This window comes from Anarhichas minor, unplaced genomic scaffold, assembly GCF_050575085.1.
Source record: "Anarhichas minor isolate MPS153535 unplaced genomic scaffold, ASM5057508v1 ptg000013l, whole genome shotgun sequence".
In the NCBI taxonomy this organism is placed as follows: domain Eukaryota; kingdom Metazoa; phylum Chordata; class Actinopteri; order Perciformes; family Anarhichadidae; genus Anarhichas; species Anarhichas minor.
Window position 1 is genome coordinate 2310043 of NW_027466459.1, and position 21374 is coordinate 2331416.

Below are 21374 nucleotides of genomic sequence, written 5' to 3' on the forward strand. Positions count from 1 at the left end.
AACAGTCTCAGTAGAAGTCAGTCGAAAGTTCCTCCGACATGAACTTAGTCATTAATCACAGTAAACCTGTTCCCTCTATTGTTCAGTGCTGTCAATTGTGCGTTAGCAACACAATGCAACTTGTCAACATTGGCAAAGTTACAGCATTAGTCAGTCTCAAGTAGCAGTCGGTGCATACGTAATACTTAAGTGCTTAAAAGAATGGTCACCACCTGACACACAGACCTGTCATTGGAAAATGCATTGAAATATCTTATTGTAATTCAAGTATTATTATATTCATCTTTATTTTGTTGTATTTGCTGGTTGTGAGACATCCATCCATTAGCCGATCCCAGGTGACTTTGGGCCAAGGCAGGGACACTCACGCTCACGCTCACATTCTCACATTTAGAGTCCTCAATTAACATCAGCTGCATTTCTTTGGACTGTGGGAAGAAGCCGGAGAACCCGGAAGGAACCCACTTGGGAGAACATGTGGACTCCACACAGAAGGCCCATCCAACCAAACCCGGGCCCCGCTTGCTGTGAGGTGACAGCTAGCCACTACTTATTTTAAAATATTTTACCACATTGTACCATAAAAAAATAATTGAAGCACAGTCTCTTTTTCCATAGTTGGACTGGCCATTGGGAGCAACGAAGACAAGGATTTAATGAAGGACTAACAAGATTTATCTCCAATGTCTAGTGGAAAGAATTTTGGACCTTAACTTCAAGATACTTGATCATAAACAAACCTTGAGATGTCTCTGTCAAACTTCTTCATCAATATCATCCAGCAAAGCATTACCTCTCCCGTCTTGAGTCCTCCCTCCATATCACTCCATATCACTAGCACAGCCCTCTCCTGGTTCAAATCATACCTCCCCAACCTGGATGCAAGTCAACTTTCTCAAACTCAACAGCGACAAATCTGAAATCCTCATCATTGGCCCCAAATCATTAAACAAATCCCACCACAACTTCTCTCTCTGCATCATTTTCGATCAAACTCTCTCCTTCGAACGCCACGTCAATCACACCACAAAAACCGCCTTCTTTCATCTCAAAAACATCGCCCGTTTCCGCCCGTCTCCGCCCGTCTCCGCCCGTCTCCGCCCCTCCCTCTCCTCCGCAGCCGCTGAAACACTCATCCACGCCTTCATCACCTCTCGACTGGACTACTGCAACAGCATCCTGTACGGCTCACCCACCAAAATCATCAACAAACTACAATACATCCAGAACTCAGCTGCCCGTCTGCTCTCCCACTCCGCCAGAGATCTCATCACCCCGTCCTTCAGAACCTCCACTGGCTCCCCATACAGCAAAGAATCCAGTTCAAGTTCTACTCATCACAAACAAAGCCCTTCATAACTTCACCCCTTCATACCTTTCAGACCTCCTGCATCGACACCTCAGATCCGCCGACGCCAACCTCCTTACACCCCCTACTCTGTCCAAGCATCGCTGGGGGGACAGGGGCCCAATCCCAATGTCCCCCCTAAAGCCTCAAACCCTGAACCCTCAAGGATTTACTGACGTCACCTGGTAAGTGGGTGAGTGTGAGAGACTGTGAGGGCTTGAGATGGTGGAAATAAGAATGGGACAGCCCTTTGCTGCAACATATCACGTTACCATGAAAACAACAAAAAATATGATGTATAATTGTGGGTATTTATTTTATACTTTGTACTCCCTGATTTGAAAGTCTTCCAGGCTCTTTCCTCACAAGATGAGAGGTCATTCATATAATCTATTCTCTGATTTCATGTTTATTTTTTGTTCCATCTTCAACCCTTAATGTTTCTGAGTAAATTTAGTACTCCAGGCTGAACACACGTGAGCCGTCCTCTTTGTTTAGCTTCTTTTTTTTTTTTACGTCTCCATGCGTCCACTGGTTACCCCGTGTTTAACATCACATTGCAATGATTTGTGGGTAATTCCCTTAGGCTATACCATGCTGACTTACGGAAAGGGTTAATAAAGGGCTCAAAATGTCTGCAAGAGAGCCCTCAAACACTCGATGATTTGACAGTGGGACAGCCCTAAACCCTCACGGACTTCGCGGGAGCGCGCCTCAAAGTCCGTGAGTCCGTGAGTCCGTAAGGGGGGACATTGGGATTGGGCCAGGGCCTTCTCCATTGCTGCCCCCTTCCTCCGGAACTCTCTCCCCCAGCCCCTCAGACATCCTCCGTCACTCGCCACTTTCAAAACTGCACTTAAAACTCATCTATTTAAATCTGCTTTTAACCTGTGAAGTTAGTTATGTATGTTTTTGTTTTGTTTCTTACTGTTATAATGTCATCTATCAGCCTTGATTATATTGTTATTGATTTTATTGTTTCTGTTTTTACCATGTAAAGTGCCTTTGAGTACCGTTTAAAGCGCTATATAAATTAAATGTATTATTATTATATATATATATATATATATATATATATATATATATATATTAGGGCTGGGCAAGTTAACGCATTATTATCGCGTTAACGCATTAATTAATTAACGCCGATAATTATTTTATCGCGCGTTAACGCAGTTTTTTTTTTATTATTAAGTGGACATTTTTAACACAAGAACCTGGCAGCTAGCGGTGAACAGCTGTGTTTGTGTGGCGTCTCTTCCGTCTCTTCCTGTTTCCTTCACCTACATTCCCCTGGGTCCTAAGTCCCTCCATGTACAGCTTCTTATCACCCTCTATGTACCAACGTACATTTATAACAAATACCACACATATTACGGTAATCAGCGTTGCATATGTGTCTGACCTAAATACCAAAAAAAACAAAAAAGAAATGATTCATTTAAATTATTTTTTTGAGTTTTTAAAGTGTTTTGTTTGGAATATGTATAATAAGCATCATTTAGTTATCGCTACTGAGAATTTAACAAACATAAAAAAATTAATTAAAAAAACATGACGTAGATAGTTTTGCAGTTTTCAAGGTGTATATTTCAAATTCCATCTCTTACACACATGAAGATAAAGTTGTGAACACTGGCTGAATATCTATTATCAGAATCATTATAACTGTGTTATAACTGCTGCTGTGTAAAGAGAATACTGCTGCTAACAAGAACCTGATGTGTTTAAAGTGTTTACAAACCAAATCTTATTGCACTTTTGTTCATATAGCAGTACCTTTAAAATAAAAGTGCGCAATACACTACTTCTGAATTCATTATTGAACTTTGCGCATAACAATGCGATTAATCGCAGAAAAATCATGCGATTAATCGCGATTAAAAATTGTAATCGTTGCCCAGCACTAATATATATATATTTATATGCTTGTGTGTGTGTATGTGTGTGTTTCATCACAGTACAGTCATAACATTAAGTAAGTATGGAGTACCTGTTTGCACATTAGTAGCCCACTCTTGTTGTACACCCTACTAAGAAGTCCCTCATTATGATTATGACAATTAGCTACAGATTGTTTACTGTGGAATTCACAATTAGTTCCTTATTAATAAACTAGATTCTCAAAATAAATATTATAACCATTATATTAAGACAACATATACATTAATATTTGCATGCATGATATAAGTGATGCTGACGCCTTAAAACTCCAATAAATAGTGTATGCAAGATTTGACCTGGGAACTGTGTAAAGGCAATGACTCCAAACACAAACTGCTTTCACAAAGTGTATTTAGTAGTTTACATCTAGCAAAATAACAAGTAGACTAAAAATGAATAAAGACTCATTGAGGAATGGAAAAAATCAAAAGGAAAAGTTATTCAATGAAAAGGCAAAGTTGACGATTGATTGGATTTACCTTCACCAATTTAATAACAAAATTCTCTGAGTGGATTCATCATGTGTGTCAATCTCTTAGAATTATTATAGATGACTGACAGTTAGCATCATGCTACATTAGTAGAGCCTCACATGGTAAGGGTTAGCATGTTTGTTGTTTGCGGAAATGCTAACTGCTTGCAGCATATGTTTGGCTTCACTTCACTCACCAGTTTTTGTTGGACAGTTAGCGCACAGCCTGAATCAGTGATCAAATGTGTGCATGCTCCAAAGCAACAACTAAGGAGTTTTAGTTCTTCTGGCATCCGAAATTAGCCTGAAAAGACCGGAATTAAATGAGCAACAAGTTCCAAACATGGATTCAGTGAGCAGGATACAGCATGGAGACGGGCTCTGGTTCGTTCCTTTGAAAGTTGCCCTGATAGACTTCCGGCTATCTTCCACATCTATGGGCCCATAGAACAAGCATACTAGCGTTTCCTTTAACCCCACCTACCAGCCGCTGGTTCTCAGGAGGAAGAAAAATAACCCTGGATTCGGCTATTAGTGCATTTTAGAACTTTTAGGACCTAATTATTTTATAAGGGATATTAAGGTTTTTACCTCAAAATAATTTTATAGAGACTTTACAGACATCTCTTTCCGAATGTATATGTCTAGAGGAAAAAAAGTATTTTGGGGCCTAGTGGCATCACATGATGGACCCTGAGGGTTGTTATTACATGCTTTGGCGGTCTTGTCTAGAAGGTAACGCACAAGTCACAAAACTCTAGCGAGATCACATTGTTGATCAAATTGTAAATTGTAAATTGTTGAGATTTTTAGCAAAAAGATCACTACATACTATATACAGTATATATATATATATATATATACCCTACACGCTAGCTACTGAACAAGTGGAGATAAATATTACTGTTATATATAGTATTCTGTCTGGTAATTCAGTCTTTAACAACACATCGTATTTTATAAGATGATCAGTAACCAGCAGCTGTCAACTAAATTGTGAAGTAGAAGTACTTCAAAATTGTACCTGAGTACAATACTGAATGTGCTAGAGACTTTCCACCACTGGATAAAGATGTGGTTCTACCACACGGGCTGGAGTTGTCCCTCTGCTCCATGGTGCAGTTGCTGTATGAGCAACAGCGTCCATCAAGCATTGTGGTAGGGATAAAATACAGTACACATAGATCAAGTACTGGTTTACTTTACGTAAAAATTGTGTTTTGTGTTTTTTTAACTGCAACTTCAAGAAAGACCGCTTGTTCTGAAATGCAGAAGTCACAGGTTTGGTTGCTCTTGGCATGCAAGAGAGATAAGCCAAATGTGCAGGTGTATGAGCTGTTATCAGTGTATCAGGTTGAACTGATAGCTCTGGGCGATGCTGAGTGTTGCTGTTTGTCTAGCAGGAGTGGTGCTGGTGAGGGAGCGAAACCCAAGGAGTAAAAAACTAGAGGGACATCTGAACAGAAGAAGAAACAGCACCAGCCTTGCCAGCACAGTAGTCCAAGGCCTAAAGAGTGCCCGGAAATGACTCAGCATTTTCTAACTTCTGATTCCCTTGTTTTGAAGTCAATGACTAGGTTTACATGCACACTCATGTTCCACTATTATTCGGAATTTGACAATATTCGGAATTTGATTTGGCTCATGTAAACATCATATTCTGTTTGGATATTCTGAATTAGGCCTTATTCGAATAAAACATTTTCCAATTAAGACATGTGGCATATGCCAATATTATTTATCTTTGAGGATCATTCTCTGGACAGGTATACAGTGCGTTTGGAATATGTGTATCAATAGGGGTTTTTACGGCACTTTCCTGTTTACGACCAGCTCTCCCAAATTTGCCAACTTATCAATAGTTTGCAAAGCTGGAGTAAAGGTGCATGCCCGAAAGAAAAGTCCACAATTCTGGTCAGCAGGAGGAACACACCTACTTTTAAGCATTATGAGGGACTTGGATCTCAACAGGTGTTTGGATGTGCACAAATATCACAACGCAAGCTTTTCAAGAAGGTGTTTGAAGGAATGAAAGAGGGAAGCTGTGTTGGCAGAGCCAAACAAGTCCACCACTTTCAAAAAAATATTCTGATGGGCATCCACCCATCAAACACTACCAAGAATGGCGTCGACGTGGGATTCACCAGTCCTGGTGATGAGGATGGTGCATGGGGTCATTTTACATTAATCAGAATATGCACTGATGCATGTAGATGCAATATTAGTGGAATATTCATTTTTAAACAGCTTATTAGGAATATTGTCTTTTTTTCGGAATAAGGGCAAGAACGGCAATATTTGGTGCATGTAAAGGTAGTACCTATTTTGTTATAGGTTTTTGGTTAGATGTCTGAAATAAGGTCTGTAGTTAACACAAGATTAAAAGATTTTAAAGTGTCAGTTAATGTCCCTCTGATGGATATAGAAGCTTTTATGTGTCCTAAAAAAGGCGGTTGCTAACAAGTGTCTAAATGAGACGACTAAACGCCATCACACTCACTAGTCCGCCCTTTACAGCCTTGTTGTGTATACTTGCGCTCATGAGAACAAGATGTAGTTTGTTTATAGCCTAACGTCAGCTTTTTACTTCTGCTGATTGCATTTACACTTCAAAAATCATAAAAGTGGTGTTCGTTTGTGAAGATGATCTTCCTGAACAAAATGCATCACAAGTATCGCAATTGTTTGCAAATGCTACAGAGGTTTTATTCTGCAAAAAAACCAAATCCAATATAAATATCCCATTGGCTTTTTGTCGAGGGAACCAGTGCAATGCTAACTTCAAGGTCGGCCAATAAAAATACGTCATCTCTGCAGCACTCTTTTGTTCATATTGGACGATTTTGCTGTACATCATTTATACTTATTGCCATTATTCACTTCCAGTGCATAAAGTAGTGAGACATTCTCATAGTAACTCTGGCTGCTTTTGACAGAGGTTTGCTTCTGGATGTTTTCTTTAATTTTTAACCGTGGCAACAATTTTACCTGAAATTTATCAAGTTCTTTGTGGCCTAAATTTGACCATAGTGTCGTCAATCCATCCATCCATCCTTCATCTATAACCGCTTATTCTTTACAGGGTTGTGTTGGGCTGGAGCCCATCCCAACTGACATTGGGGGAGAGATGGGGTTCACCCTGAGTAATTAAATCTAAAACACAGAATCATATTGAAATACTGTTTACATGTGTTCTTAGTAAAATCTGAAAGTAACTAGTAACTATACCTGTCAAATGAAGTGGAGTAAAAAGTACGTCGTTCTCCTCTTAAATATAGTGAGGTAGCCTAAGTAGAAAGTAGCATACAATGAAAACTCTACTTAATGCTGATGTAAAGGCCGATTCAAAACTGAATTCAACGTTGATACCCACAGGAGTGATGACTGAACTATGCCCCCCTGTGTGTGTGAAGCAGTGGTGCACACACACACACACACACACACACACAGACACACACACATCTCGGATTTATTGGGTACATACCAAATCTCTTAATTGTCATTTCCTCGCTCCTCGATCCTCGCTTGAACCGGAAGTTGTTCTGCTCCGCCATATCGACGGCCGTCCCAAAACCCAATCCCAATGTCCCCCCTTACGGACTGACGGACTTTGAGGCGCGCTCCCGCGAAGTCCGTGAGGGTTTAGTTCTGTCCCACTGTCAAATCATCAAGTGTTTGAGTCTCTCGCAGACATTTTGGCCAAATCCCAATGTCCCCCCTAAACCCTCAAACCCTTAACCCTCAAGGACTTACTGATGTCACCTGGTAAGTGGGTGAGTGTGAGAGACTGTGAGGGCTTGAGATGGTGTAAATATGAATGGGAAAACACTTTGCTGCAACATATCACGTTACCATGAAAACAACAATAAATATGATGTATAATTGTCTGTACCGTATTTTCCGCACTATAAGGCGCACTTAAAAGCCTTTCATTTTCTCAAAAAACGACAGTGCGCCTTGTAATCCGGAGCGCCTTATATATGGATCAATTGGTTAATTGGTTGATCCATACTGGTTGTACACGGCGCTCTGTCAAAATGTTTCAGTACGACTGGTAAACTACAAAGCCGCACCGCGGTAAACACCGGTACTGTGCTTACTCCTAGTCCAACACCACTTGTGTGTATAAAGACCCCAAAATGGCACCTTTCAAGAGACACGCTTACGACGCTGTTCTATTCTATGCGCCTTATAATCCGGTGCGCCCTATATATAAAAACAGTTCTAAAATAGGCCATTCATTGAAGGTGCGCCTTATAATCCGGTGCGCTTTATAGTGCGGAAAATACGGTACTTATTTTATATTTTGTACTCCCTGATTTGAACGTCTTCAGGCTCTTTCCTCACAAGATGAGAGGTAACTTCATATAATCTATTTACTCGTTTTTGTCAAAACATCTTCAATGACAAAATCAAATATTTGATGAATAAATAAATAAATATCTTCTGATTACATGTTTATTTTTTGTTCCATCTTTAACCCTTAATGTTTCTGTGTAAATGTATTATGACAGGCTGAACACATGTGAGCCGTCCTCTTTGTTTACCTTTTTCTTTACGTCTCCATGCATCCACTGGTTACCCCGTGTTTAACGTCACATTGCAATGATTTGTGGGTAATTCCCTGAGGCTAAGTCAGCATACCATGCTGACTTACGGAAAGGGTTCATAAAAGGCTCAAAATGTCTGCACGAGAGCCTCAAACACTTGACGATTTGACAGTGGGACAGCCCTAAACCCTCACGGACTTCGCGGGAGCGCGCCTCAAAGTCCATGAGTCCTTAAGGGGGGACATTGGGATTGGGCCAATGAGTCCTTTATGAACCCTTTCCGTAAGTCAGCATAGGATGCTGACTTTGCCTAAGGGAATTACCCACAAATCATTGCAATGTGACGTTAAACACGGGGTAACCAGTGGACACATGGAGACGTAAAAAAAAGTAAACAAAGAGGACGGCTCACTTGTGTTCAGCCTGGAATATTAAATGTACTCAGAAACATTAAGGGTTAAAGATGGAACAAAAAATAATCTTGAAATCAGAAGATATTTATTTATTTATCAAATATTTGATTTTGTCATCGAAGATGTTTTGACAAAAACGAGTAAATAGATTATATGAATGACCTCTCATCTTGTGAGGAAAGAGCCTGAAGACGTTCAAATCAGGGAGTACAAAGTATAAAATAAATACCCACAATTATACATCATATTTTTTGTTGTTTTCATGGTAACGTGATATGTTGCAGCAAAGGGCTGTCCCATTCATATTTCCACCATCTCAAGCCCTCACAGTCTCTCACACTCACCCACTTACCAGGTGACGTCAGTAAGTCCTTGAGGGTTCAGGGTTTGAGGGTTTAGGGGGGGTCATTGGGATTGGGCCTGAGTGTTTGAGGGCTCTCTCGCAGACATTTTGAGCCCTTTATGAAACCTTTCCGTAAGTCAGCATGGATGCAGACTTAGCTTAAGGGAATTACCCACAAATCATTGCAATGTGACGTTAAACACGAGGTAACCAGTGGACACATGGGATACTTCCCAAGTCTAATTGCATCCCCGTTTCCTTCACTTGCGTCCTTTCCTTGCGTCTTAGTCCCTCCCACCAGGGATGCATGGAGGAAACCATGCGAGGAGAGAGGAACGAGGAAATATCTTTTAAGAGACATGAGACGTCCTTTCCTCAGTTGCGTCACGTGAAGCGACGTCTGTTTCTGATGACGGAGGATCAGCTGATCAGCTGGATCAGCTGTCAGTCGGCTTTAACAGCTGGAGAGACTTTTGATAAGTTTGTGTCTGTACACATGATCACTGTACTTAATAACAGTAACTAATAATACTAATAACTAATAAAGACACACAGTAATCATCACTGTAAGTTTAAATTAGTGAAGGCTTTGTACAGGATGAGAGCTCATGTAACTGTAACCTTCAGTACAGGATGGTCAAATGGAGATATTACAAATGGACTAATGTCTTAATTCAAGCCACGGTTGCTGAATGTTTGTCCATCGTTCTCTCCTCAGCTCCTGGCTCTCTGTAACAAAACAAGAACAGAATCAGCAAAATACTCAAATTCAGTGTATTCGTGTAGTTAATCTCAACGTTTGAAACGTTACCGGACTTAAAGTGATATTTCAGGTTCACAACCTGTCTACCTGAGCTCACGTTGGTCCGTTTATGTACATGATATAAAGTATAAATCATCTGTTAAATCATCACAAACTCAGTAAGATATTATTCAACCTCTGAGGTTTGAAAGTGAAGTTTTTAAAAGTTAATTTACAAGTCTTACTACGGTCGGATGCAGGCAGCCGAGCTGCCGGTAATAGCGCACCGGCACGCAATGCATCTGAGACACAGCTGATGATTTGACAGTGGGACAGCCCTAAACCCTCACGGACTTTGCAGGAGCGCGCCTCAAAGTCCGTAAGGGGGAACATTGGGATTGGGTCATTATGTGCTCCGCTGCCTGCTTTGCATCAGGAGTGTCCTCCATCCGCAGGGTGGCGCTAGCACAATATAAAGACAGTTGTATCAGCACAGAGCGGCAAACACCGTTGTTCCGGGAAACAGCGTGTTTGCAGCGTTGAACGCCTAGGAGGACGTTTTGATGCAGAAATAGTTCGTCTGTAACGTCTGTTCGTGGCCTCAACATGGTGAAATTATCCGCAGAGCTGATTGAGCAAGCTGCTCAATATACTAACCCTGTGAGAGACAGAGAGTTGGATTTACGAGGTTAGTTCAACTTCCTTTATAACGGCGTAACGTTAGCGTTAGTCCACTATGTGACGTTAGCTTACGCGGGCCTCACGCCGAACACCGTAAAGAAAAACGAAAACGTGATACGCGTTTGTACTCTACGATGCAAGCAGCAACGTGTATATGTAGGCTAATAAAAGTTACAATCTGTCTAATGGCTATGCCAGCTATCGGTTAACTACAACGTAAGGTCCGAAAGTGACCCAACGAACATAACCGTAACCACCGCAGCTCTGCGAGTCAAAGCACAAGCTTTACGAAGCCAATAGCATCCTCAGGCGAGTGCTGCTGATCACCAAGACTAAATGAACTCGGGGAAACACCTCTTCTTTATCCAACATTAAGTTGTGTTGCAGAACTGGCGTCCTGGAAGTATACCGTGATAGAGTATATTGTGAATATATACAACCGGGCTAGAATTAAAGTACAGCATGTACCACAGTTCATAGTAGTTGAAGAGTACTGTAGCTTTTCATGGCTCACAGCTGTACCCTTCAATGTGCAAATGAAGTGACTAAAATGTTTTATTTATAACAAACTGTATGGATATTCTCTGCGTTTTTAAAAGAAGAAGGAACCTCAGTGTCAACCATAAACGCTGTTGTACCTTTTTAATCAAAATAATGACAGGCTCGTGGTGTTCTATAAAAACATGTCGGTCACGTTATCACCATGCTCACCATGCTGATCTCTGGAGACAACAAAATCAAGGATTTCTCGAGGAGCATGAACGAGGTCCTTCTCAACTTTTATGTTTTTATTTTTTTCACCTCACAGGTTATAAAATTCCAGTACTTGAAAATCTCGGAGCTACTCTGGACCAGTTTGACACGATTGACTTCTCTGATAATGAAGTCAGGAAACTGGACGGCTTTCCTCTGCTCAAGAGACTGAAAACATTGCTGATGAACAACAACAGGATCTGGTAAGTTAAAGCTGCACACCATAAATAATAATCTCAACATGTATTTTAATTAAATGGGGGATTTTTTTTCTTCCTTGCAATTAATTATATATTTTCAACCGTTATTGTAATAGAATACTTTCACATAGAACGAAGATGTTACATGGTGAAAAGACATACTTTCTTTTTCTCTGAGCTTTTGCACAGCAAACCAACCAATCGCATTATATTTATAAAATGACACGGAGGCTCAGTAGTCCGCACCAGGATGGCAAACTGTATTGCTGCTTTTAACCTTGACAAAGGCAACATAGACCAGACCCACTCCCTCTGTTCTTGCCTTTCACAATAAAAAACATTTTCCTGTTTATTTGTCATGGAAATTCCTTTAATCACCGCTTCAGATACCCGTTTGATTTTTATCCTCGTATTTGAAGTCTCTTACAGGCACAAAAAATAATTAGCTGTAATTTAATTGAGTCAGCTCTGTGATATGACTTCATGGCGGTCAGCAGTCGGGGCGGCCATGCTTTATTTGAGTTTCATCAAGAAACAAAATGCTGCCGACACTCTGTGTACAAGTAGATCCCGCTGTGTGTGCCCTTTGAAGTACTGCCTTTGTTTAGCGTGGTCACAGTAAACGTGACCAGTACATCGCTGCGTTCTTGTAACTTTATGAAATGTTTCTCCAGTCGCATAGGTGAGAATCTGGAGTTCTCCCTGCAGGGTCTGACAGAACTGGTTCTCACCAACAACAACATTCAGGAGCTGGTGAGTACATTTCAGCAGCAGAACCATCTGAACCCGTTACTCATTTTAGATGTGATTAAAATGGTGAATACAAACTTCAGTAGTTTACGCTGATATATCAGAAGAATACGTATTCTTCTACAGTTTGAGGCAAAACAACAACAACTCTGTGAAGATTGTTGTCATTGTTTGTCGACTCAAATCTGTTATGACTGTTGTAGTTTTGTCCACACTGGATGAAATCTTCTGAGTTACAGTACAACAAACAGACCGCTCAGCTCTCTCTGCCTGCAAAACCCAATACGTTGTGCTGCAAAATAGCAATTTTGCAGGGATGTTTCATTGTGTTACACTTCACAGGTGTTCTATTTCTCTGCTAGTTAATTTTATAGTGTATTTAGTTGACACTTTTTATTTTACTCATTTGGATATTAACGAATCCCATGGTGTGTTTTTCTGAACCGATATTGTTTTCCTGTGTAGGGTGACCTGGACCCTCTGGCCACAGTGAAGACATTGACCCTTCTCAGGTATGATCACAATATTAACCCGGGGGAGTCTCAAATGCTGCGCTGGTGTCTCCCTCCAACACGCACACCTTTGAAAGCAAGCTGAACTAAGAAGTGCACAATGTTCGACTTTTAACTTTCACTTATTACTCGCAATACTAGAAATTCAGAAGTGGATACCAGTGAAGGTACATGATTCTTAATACCTAATTCAGTACAAAACAAACCGATAAATCCCCTGCACTCCTTTATTACTGTCTGCACACAGTTTTTATTATTAAACCGTGGTGATCTGCCTCAAACTACATTTTACAAGATTATAGTTGAACACATGATAATGTTATAATTTACCAAAAACTAATTTTTACTGAACAGAGCTTGAACGTATCATAACTTAATTCAGTGCAACCTCTGTACATTAACTGTTTGCTCTATTATTTAGCAAAGCAGGACTGTGCTGCCCACCGACTGCTAACGGCTAACGTTAACTAGCTCGTCTCCTACCCATTTCAACGGGGATCTGTGCTTCACAATATAGCATTATCAGGGAAATGTTCCATTGTCCTTGGGACGACGGGGCGCATTTCATCCTGAGCCCTGATCCTGTACCTGTGGTACTGTAGGAAAAGACCGTCACATTTTCAGTATTCCGGCATGGCTTGCTACAAAAGAAGAGTTCAGTAATACCCTGCATCTGTAGCATAACATGGTGACATTAAGTGACACTAAATCCACATTGTTTAGCTAACGTTGGCTAACAACGTTAGTGGGCTAAGATGCACTCTGGAGGCTACGGTGTTCCCACAGAGTATGAGAAGTCGATCAACTACTGTGTTGTTACTGTGAACTCTTAAAACTTTATTCTGTCTGCATCACAAGCAGAACACGTACTCTACAATGGGGACTCAGTGCATCACGGTTGCCTGTAGTCACAGCAGCTGTTTCCTCCATAAGTCACCAGTTCACATGGTTAGAAGACTTTCCACCGCTACATGGCGGAACAGACAAAGTGGTTGCCAGATTCATCCATAATCAAAAATACTGCACCGCTGAATTATGATCATACATGTTTGTAATAATCACTGAATTTCCAGCTTGTTAAGGAATCCAGTGACAAACAAGAAACATTACCGGCTCTATGTCATCAACAAAATCCCACAGATCCGTGTGCTCGACTTCCAGAAGGTAAAGCTCAAGGTAAGTCCATGGAGCAGGCATGTTTCCACCGTTTAAATGTGAGAGACAGGTCTTCAGTGAACCTGACACGACGTGTGAGTCATGGATCAAATGTATTGGGGATGCAAGCTAAAGCAGTAGTATGAACTTTTCCCTTTCAAACATTACAGTGGTTGTTAAAATCTTCTAACCTGTTGAACGTCTTAAGAAGTTCTGGTGAATTGTACATTTCCTGGCCTGGCCCCCCCTGGATGAAGCTCAGTGTGTGCTTCATGAGGGTTTTCACTTTAACTGTGTGATATTGTTATAGGAACGCCAGGAGGCAGAGAAAATGTTCAAGGGCAAACGAGGTGCTCAACTTGCAAAGGATATTGCCAGGCGAACCAAAACGTAAGATGAATGTCTCTGTTAGACAGCAGCTCCTCAGAATCACTGGATCCTGGCTGATGGAACGGGTTACATGTAAAAAGAAAAACGCACTGTCACCACTAGTCCATTACAAACTATCTGTGTACAACAATACACGGTAATAAATATAAGTTTTCTTCTTTCTCTATATGCAGTCATTTATGACAAAATTCCCCTGTTTGAAATCATTGAAACATGTTTAGAGTATTTGTCAAATGTGAGCAAACGCATCCCTTCCTCAGTGAAGGTAATAATCTATAAGCCCTAACTCTACCGTTCAACCTGAAGTCAGAAACCTTCCCCACAGTGTTGCTCAGGACTGCTGTCTGTGGACAATGTATCAGTTTATCTGACTCAAGAAAAGATACTATACATGAGATCACTACATTGGTTGAGAGGTCTGAGAAGCCATTGTGTGTCTATGTTGTCTAAATGAGGGGTGTTCCTTTCAGATTCACTCCGGGGGTGGCAGCACAGCTTGAGAAGAAGAGGACGGGCCCGTCTCAAGCAGATGTGGAAGCCATCAAGGTTAATCTTTTGACTTAAAAGATGTTGTGTTTCTAGAGCTGAGCATGACTTTCTATCCCTCAATCGATGTCTGGCATTTAACAAAACCCCAAACATGAAATGATACACGAGGTTCTCTCACTATCTTCCTCAGAGGGTGGAGGTAACTGAATGGAACAGGTGGCGGTATACGATAGGACATTCAGAGATGGTGTCTGGTGTGAATGTCATCGATCTTTCACTGGTCGTCTCCTGACTTCCTGCTCGGTGACCTTTGACCTCTTCTCAGTGGCTGCTCTGAACGTGCTCAGACAGCCAAGGAGCACTGTTGAACAGTAACGAAGGCAACATTAGAGGGAAACGCTCCCTTGCCAAGTTCTTGTTAACTTTTAGAGCGGAGCAAAAGAAAGCATTCTGACTGGAAGTTTGTGCATGACTCGGGACAGGAGGGCTCTGCAGTGGTCCATTAAGACCTCCCAGAACATTATTGTCACTCGGGCTGGGTGACGGAGCATGCAACACATCATACTCTGAAAACCACGCCCACCAGAGAGGAACAGGATATGCAACCACAGGCTCAAACACTACCAAAATGCCTGTAGCAGCTAAAGACATCCTATATGTGCATGTGAAAAGATTATTTTAGCACCCTATGTCTACCAGGGGTGACCAGTTAGTTAAAAACTAAAATGATGATGGAAGGGACAAGTTAGCTGTTAGCAAGCTAATGTTAGCCATGTGTTAGCAAGTTACTGTAGTTGCTAAAGCACTTGAAGACATAATACTGCATAGCTTTCACACATAACGCTCGTCATGCTGAGTGTATGGATCCATATTTCTCTGCTTCTTCCTGATGAGGCCTCAGGTGTTAGTGCTCGTATACTCGGCCTATTAAAAACCCTATTTCTGGGTTCTTTACCTCGTTGGTAGTGCATCACACAGACGCTGTTAGCCGTGTAGTTTACTAGCAGATGAAAGTGACAAGAAGGCAGCTTCATACGATAAGTCAATGGAGAGCGAGGAGTTGTTTTCCCCTCCGGTGTGGGCGGGACTTAATTGATCTCTCTATTTAACACTATTTGAATCAGGTGTCAGGTCAGTGGAGAGCGATGTATAATTGTCTCTATATGGCTTATGCATAATATCTCTATTTTTAAGCTATGCCTTGATAAAAAGATTCCTTTCTATTAAAGGCAGTTCTTTGTTGGTGTTCGTGTAGTCAGTTCCTCCATGCTCTTACCGTGAGGCCTAGTGCACGTACCACAAAACAACGGGGGAGTTTTCAAAGTGGAGGCTGGCATCTTCCGTCTGTTTCTGTCCTCAACACTCGTTAACTCTCTTTTGTGTTTCACTTATTTCGTTCTCAGGCTCTTTCCATGTTCCCTGCTTCCCTCCTGATACAAAGTGTGTCCCATACTTGCATCCATATCATACACCACACACACTCTCTCAGGAGAGGGAGCAGTAAGGCTCGTGTAGGCGGCTTAAAAAAATGATGCTACAATAAATATTTGACCTATGTTCGATTATAGTCCCTGTAGAACAAGCCTCAATACACTGAGCATATTTGATGTATTGCCCACCCATAATTGGTACCGATCTACCGTGCATCAGTGATATTGTGGAGGCGGGGAGCCTGGCTGTATAAAGACGATGCTGACGCAGCCACAGTCTGTTCTCCCTGCTGCTGTCGTACCACCACACTTCAGGCTGTGAGACGCCTTCATTGTTGTGTTGCGTATTTAGCATTACGGGATTACAACTGCATTTCGTTGCGCACCTCTGTTATTGTAGAGTGACGATAAATAAACCTTGTGAAAATCACCTGATGACTCCGCCCTCTGAGGAAAACAGTGAAATGAGGTTGAAAACTCCAGTAATAGCCAGTGAGGGAACCGTGAGTGGTCAAACTGCTGTTTTTAAGGTCAAGAAGGTATTCTTCATGTTCACCTCTGTCATATTTCACTCTGAATACGTGTTGGTCATAATCTACCTTGAAAGCATATTCCAATTGGCATACGATCAAATGAATGACATCATGGTCATAGAAACCACTGTGCAGATGAAGCACCACTGATGTGACTTCATATAATGACCGAGATGAACATTCAGATCTCTAGCTTGTTAACTGTAAAATATTTCTAATCATCAGAGCCTGTCAGCTTACATGAGTCTGTTTGCATTCCAGACTGCCATCGCTAATGCTTCATCGTTGGCAGAGGTGGAGAGGTTGAAGGGGATGCTGCAGGCTGGTCAGATCCCAGGACGAGAGCTGAGACCAGGTCAGTGCTGATCAAACACTACAACACAACTCTACTAATGCTGTTAAATGTGGTGGATGTTTGAGGCTGAAATGTCCCTTTTGATTTGTATAAACACATTTGTCCAGATGTTCTCACATTGTTTTAGGAGCTGTGACTAAACTGTACTGATGCAGCAATATTGCCAGCCAATCACAGTAGTAGTTTCTGAATGGTAGCCTGATATCTCTTCTTCCTCTGTGCCATGCAGCTGCATTGTTGTCCAAAAACTATCAATGAGCACTGGGTGACGTACAGACCCACATACTGCTGGCAGAAATACTCATTTGAGCACCAAATGTGATTAATCCGCCGCTGAAAATAGTCCCCAGCAGATGCAATATTTCTTCCTGTTTAACATTTTCTGAAAGCAGCTGTTTTAGAAGATGACTGGGCCTGCTTTTAAACATGACACATTTGTGAGTAGAGACCCACCAATTGCAATTTTTTCGGTCGGTTTAAATTCTACGTCTGACCTGCCGATTCATATTTCTATCTTTTAGAACTATAATTTACACCAACGTTTTACACTAGCTTTTATTTTTACCCTCGTCTCAAAAAAGAACTTCAACCACCCCAAAGAACTTTTACTTAATCCTCATCTATAGTGGTTAATTGCAAAAACACACACATTTCAAATGAATAGGAAATGCATGATTGTATTTACATTGAAATATTGTCTTTGATATCACGTAACGGTCAGTTTAACTCTGTATTGTAAGCTGCTCCGAGCTTGTTAGGAAGTTAATCGGCTCATGATTCCCTCTCTGCCTCTTCTATATATTGCTGTGAAATTATCTCCAACACATCGTGATAATGGTATCATTTTATCATTTGCCTTCCCCCTATTTTTGCTGAGTAGAGCTTGAACGCATCATTATCAAGTTAACGTAACCTCCGTTAGCATTAGCTCCGTTACAGGCAGGGCTGTGTTTCCATTACTCTGGGCAGCATGCATTGGAATGACTCATGAATTAGTTCCTGATCTAGTAAGTTGTTCCAAAAGTTTAGGGTTGTCCCTCGACAACTTGTAGCAGTAGGGACAAATTGCGAGCTAAGCACTTCTCTTACTCACGTCAATGAGCGGTTTTGATCGGCAGCCGATCGGTAGGTGCATCTGTGTTTCTGGTCAGTAGGTCAGTAGGAGGTCAAAGTATGAAACGGACGAAGATGTGTGTCTGCACATACCATAAGTGTCATATGCGCCTCGTTTGTTTTTCTGACGTGAATGCGAGATCGATGGCCAATAAAAGGCACAGAATAAATATACGAATCTACATTTTGCTAACTAGGCAGAGCAGTGTGCGCTGCTCTCTGGCTGGGAAATATTCATACTCCGATGTTCCTCAGTCAGAAAAATACAACCATGCACCTACCGATTAGTTTCTCTCTTCCACCAAATGAACAGACTTTATTGCCTTGTAAAACACACGTCATTCAAACTCGACAAACAATAGTCAAGTCACTTTTATTTATACAGCCCAAGATCACAACGGTTGCAGCAGATCAGGAAAGAACTCTGCTGAAACCTCCTCAGCTCCTTTAACTCTACCTTTGGAAAAATCAAAGATCCTGTCCTCAAAACGTGTGAATCAACCCGAACCCCGAGAGGTCCTTCACCATACAGTCACAAATGAGCACAAACGTTAGGCTGATGGGATTAGCCGTGGACAGACGGACACAGAGATGCATGCACACCTCACCGATTACATAATCTCCTGGATAATAAGGGAGACCGACAGCTTTACCCGTGTCTGAATTATATATTTTTTCTTTGGTAACCTTAATGTATTTTGAGATTCATGGATTGATGAATAAATTCATTTGTAAAATCAGGTCCAGCTGATATGGAAGAAGAAGAGGAAGAAGAGGAGCAGGAGGAAGAGGGTGACACTGCACATTCTGGAGAGGAGATGAATGAGGGTGATCAAGAGGAGGGTGAAGACATGGAACAAGAGCCACACGTTAATGGCTCCTGAATACCTGGAAATATGTTGGTTTTTTTTCTATGTTGTAGTTTTTAAGTTGGACATACTTCTACCAGGGTTTTATTTTGTAAAGCGCATACATTAAACTGATTTCTAATGTTACTCTGTCCAGATTATTTTAAACAGTCGGCTGACGTTCTCAGCTGTGTGCGGTCCTTCTATATGCATCTGTTTATAAACGGCAGCGCACGTCCAGACAGAGATGGATTGAAAATGGTAGCAACCGAAACTCTAAAAGCGTGGATATCCTGACTTTTAGTGACTATTGGGGGGCATGATTCACAGCTCACTGGATCAGACAAAAGCATCATTGTTAGTCCAGTCCTGGCTGGTACGGTGCCTATGAAAGCCGTTCTCTCCCTGGGAAGTTGCCATGCTTAATTGTCTTTCAACATTCTATCACATTCAACTTCTCTTTCATTATTTTTCACAGATTGTTAAAAGAGAAAGATCCTTTAGTGTCAAACTGAAAACCCATTTCTACACTGTGGGTTTCATTTATTCATAAAAAATAAAATATTGTTTACACAATTATTCCCTTTGCAGATGCATCTTTTTTCAGCATTTACAGCTTTGAGTCTGCCTGGATAGGTCTCCATCAGCGTGAGTCTGGACAGCAGAATTATACCCCACTCTTTGCAAAATTGCTGCAACCGTTGCGAGTATGTCGAGAGTGAACGTCCTTTTCAAATGTGGCCACTTGTAGTCAATATAGAGCTGGGATTCATGCAGGACTCCCTGTATGTGTAGTTAAGCAGAGAAGCATCCCCTCTAGGATTGGATTCCATCAATCATCGACCACTGAGCGACGTTTGAGTTTATTTAACTGGATCCCCATTTGCTGACTCCTTAGCGGCCGCTAATCTTCCTGGGGTCCACAAAAAGGACAAAACGTAATGCATACAAAACGTGCAAAACATGACGTTAAAAATGGTACAGTCAGATGCATAGTGCAGTCAGACTAGGATGTATAATGTCATAATTGACCATATACACACAGTGCATCCATCATTTATAAAAAGGATCAGGAGACTACAAAAGCAATGGAAAACGTCAAGTGGTTAGTAGCCTGAGGTGAGCCTTTAATTGTTTGTTAAATGACAGATTATTACCTGTATGAGTTATATGAGGTACGCTCCAAGCAGTAATTGCACGAAACATAACTAGGTTTGAGGAGGTTTGTTCTTGGGGTTGGAGGTATCAAGTGACCTGAGCTAGCATTCCTTGTGTGATGGTTATGTCTGTTACATGTGTATTGTAACTGATTGAAGAAATATTCAGGTGTCTGATTAAATACTACGTTTCTGAAAAACATGAGAAGGCTGTAGTGTTTCATTTCCACTGAGAACCATGACAGACGAGAGTGCATATATGCTGTATTAGTTCTCAGTGAACACTGGAGTGCTAATCTGGCAGCTCGGTTTTGAACCAGTTGTAGTTTATTTATGTCCTTAGCTGCTGCTGACTATATGAGTGGACAGTATAGCAGGTGACAAAAGACCAAGGACTGTAACACCTGACAAATAATAGTGTTAGATAAGCAAAGCACTTTCTAGTCATAGCTATGCCCCTTCCCATTTTAGTGACAATGCAGTCAATGTGCTCAGACCTGTTCGTCCAACACTACACCCAGTAGTTTAGTCTTCTTGACCTGTTCTATTGCCGAACCCGACATTGTCAGGTGAAGCTGTGTCACCATTCAGCGTATTCCTTGAGCCAAACACAATACTTTTAGTTTTAGAAATGTTCAGGGCTAGTTTGTTCACTTTCACCCAATCAGACACTCTAGATCCTGATTCAGAATGGTTGCTGTTCCTGTTTGCAGTACTATACAGTGTCGTGTCATCTGCATACATTACGAGTGAGTGTTGGTGGCATTCATTGGCTTCATCAGCAGTGCGCAGTCATTTAGCGAGTGTGACTGAAGATGGACACAAAACCATTACTGCCATCGGTTTGGATGGGTGTGATGGCATCTTGCCTCCGGACAGCACACATGATGATCAGTTTGGATGACTTCAGAGCAGTAAAGAGGAGACAGACGGGCCCATGTAAACATGTATATTAATATTGCTGAATGATAATGTAATAAGTCATTGGCAACACTTTCTACGACACCCATGTCTATAATAAACATGGATAATATGTTATCTGCTAATAGTGCTGTGTTATAATAATTACAAAGCATTTTATAAGGTCAAGTATACTTAATAATTGCTGGTTACTCAGACTATTTTATGCAAGGATCCTGTATTATAATTTCAAATACAATGTAATAAATTATAATATTGTATTAATGCATTATGAT

At 41.2% G+C, this 21374-nt stretch overlaps 2 protein-coding genes across 2 annotated transcripts in view; one reads left to right on the top strand and one right to left on the bottom strand.

The window, feature by feature from the left end:
* Window positions 1–4918, bottom strand: part of LOC142948814 (uncharacterized) — a 46780-nt gene extending 41862 nt beyond the window's left edge. The window contains exon 1 of the mRNA XM_076090924.1: window positions 4789–4918. Within this exon, the coding sequence (XP_075947039.1) occupies window positions 4789–4918 (130 nt within the window). The remainder of the gene's footprint in view (window positions 1–4788) is intronic.
* A 5392-nt stretch (window positions 4919–10310) lies between these two features.
* snrpa1 (small nuclear ribonucleoprotein polypeptide A') lies at window positions 10311–19600 on the top strand. The gene is made up of 9 exons (XM_076090903.1): window positions 10311–10500; window positions 11302–11449; window positions 12121–12199; window positions 12662–12708; window positions 13782–13884; window positions 14174–14253; window positions 14724–14799; window positions 16967–17060; window positions 18915–19600. Exons 1-9 carry the CDS (start codon window positions 10419–10421, stop codon window positions 19055–19057), a joined length of 852 nt encoding a protein of 283 aa, XP_075947018.1. The 5' UTR covers window positions 10311–10418; the 3' UTR covers window positions 19058–19600.
* Window positions 19601–21374: the final 1774 nt, after the last annotated feature.

What these genes read in the sequence shown, in the direction of transcription:
- snrpa1 (XM_076090903.1), top strand. Translation starts at nt 10,419, where the DNA reads ATGGTGAAATTATCCGCAGAGCTGATTGAGCAAGCTGCTCAATATACT. An exon ending in AAGACATTGACCCTTCTCAG is followed by an intron (nt 12,709 to 13,781) that starts GTATGATCACAA and finishes CTGAATTTCCAG; the next exon opens with CTTGTTAAGGAATCCAGTGA. An exon ending in TCCAGAAGGTAAAGCTCAAG is followed by an intron (nt 13,885 to 14,173) that starts GTAAGTCCATGG and finishes ATATTGTTATAG; the next exon opens with GAACGCCAGGAGGCAGAGAA.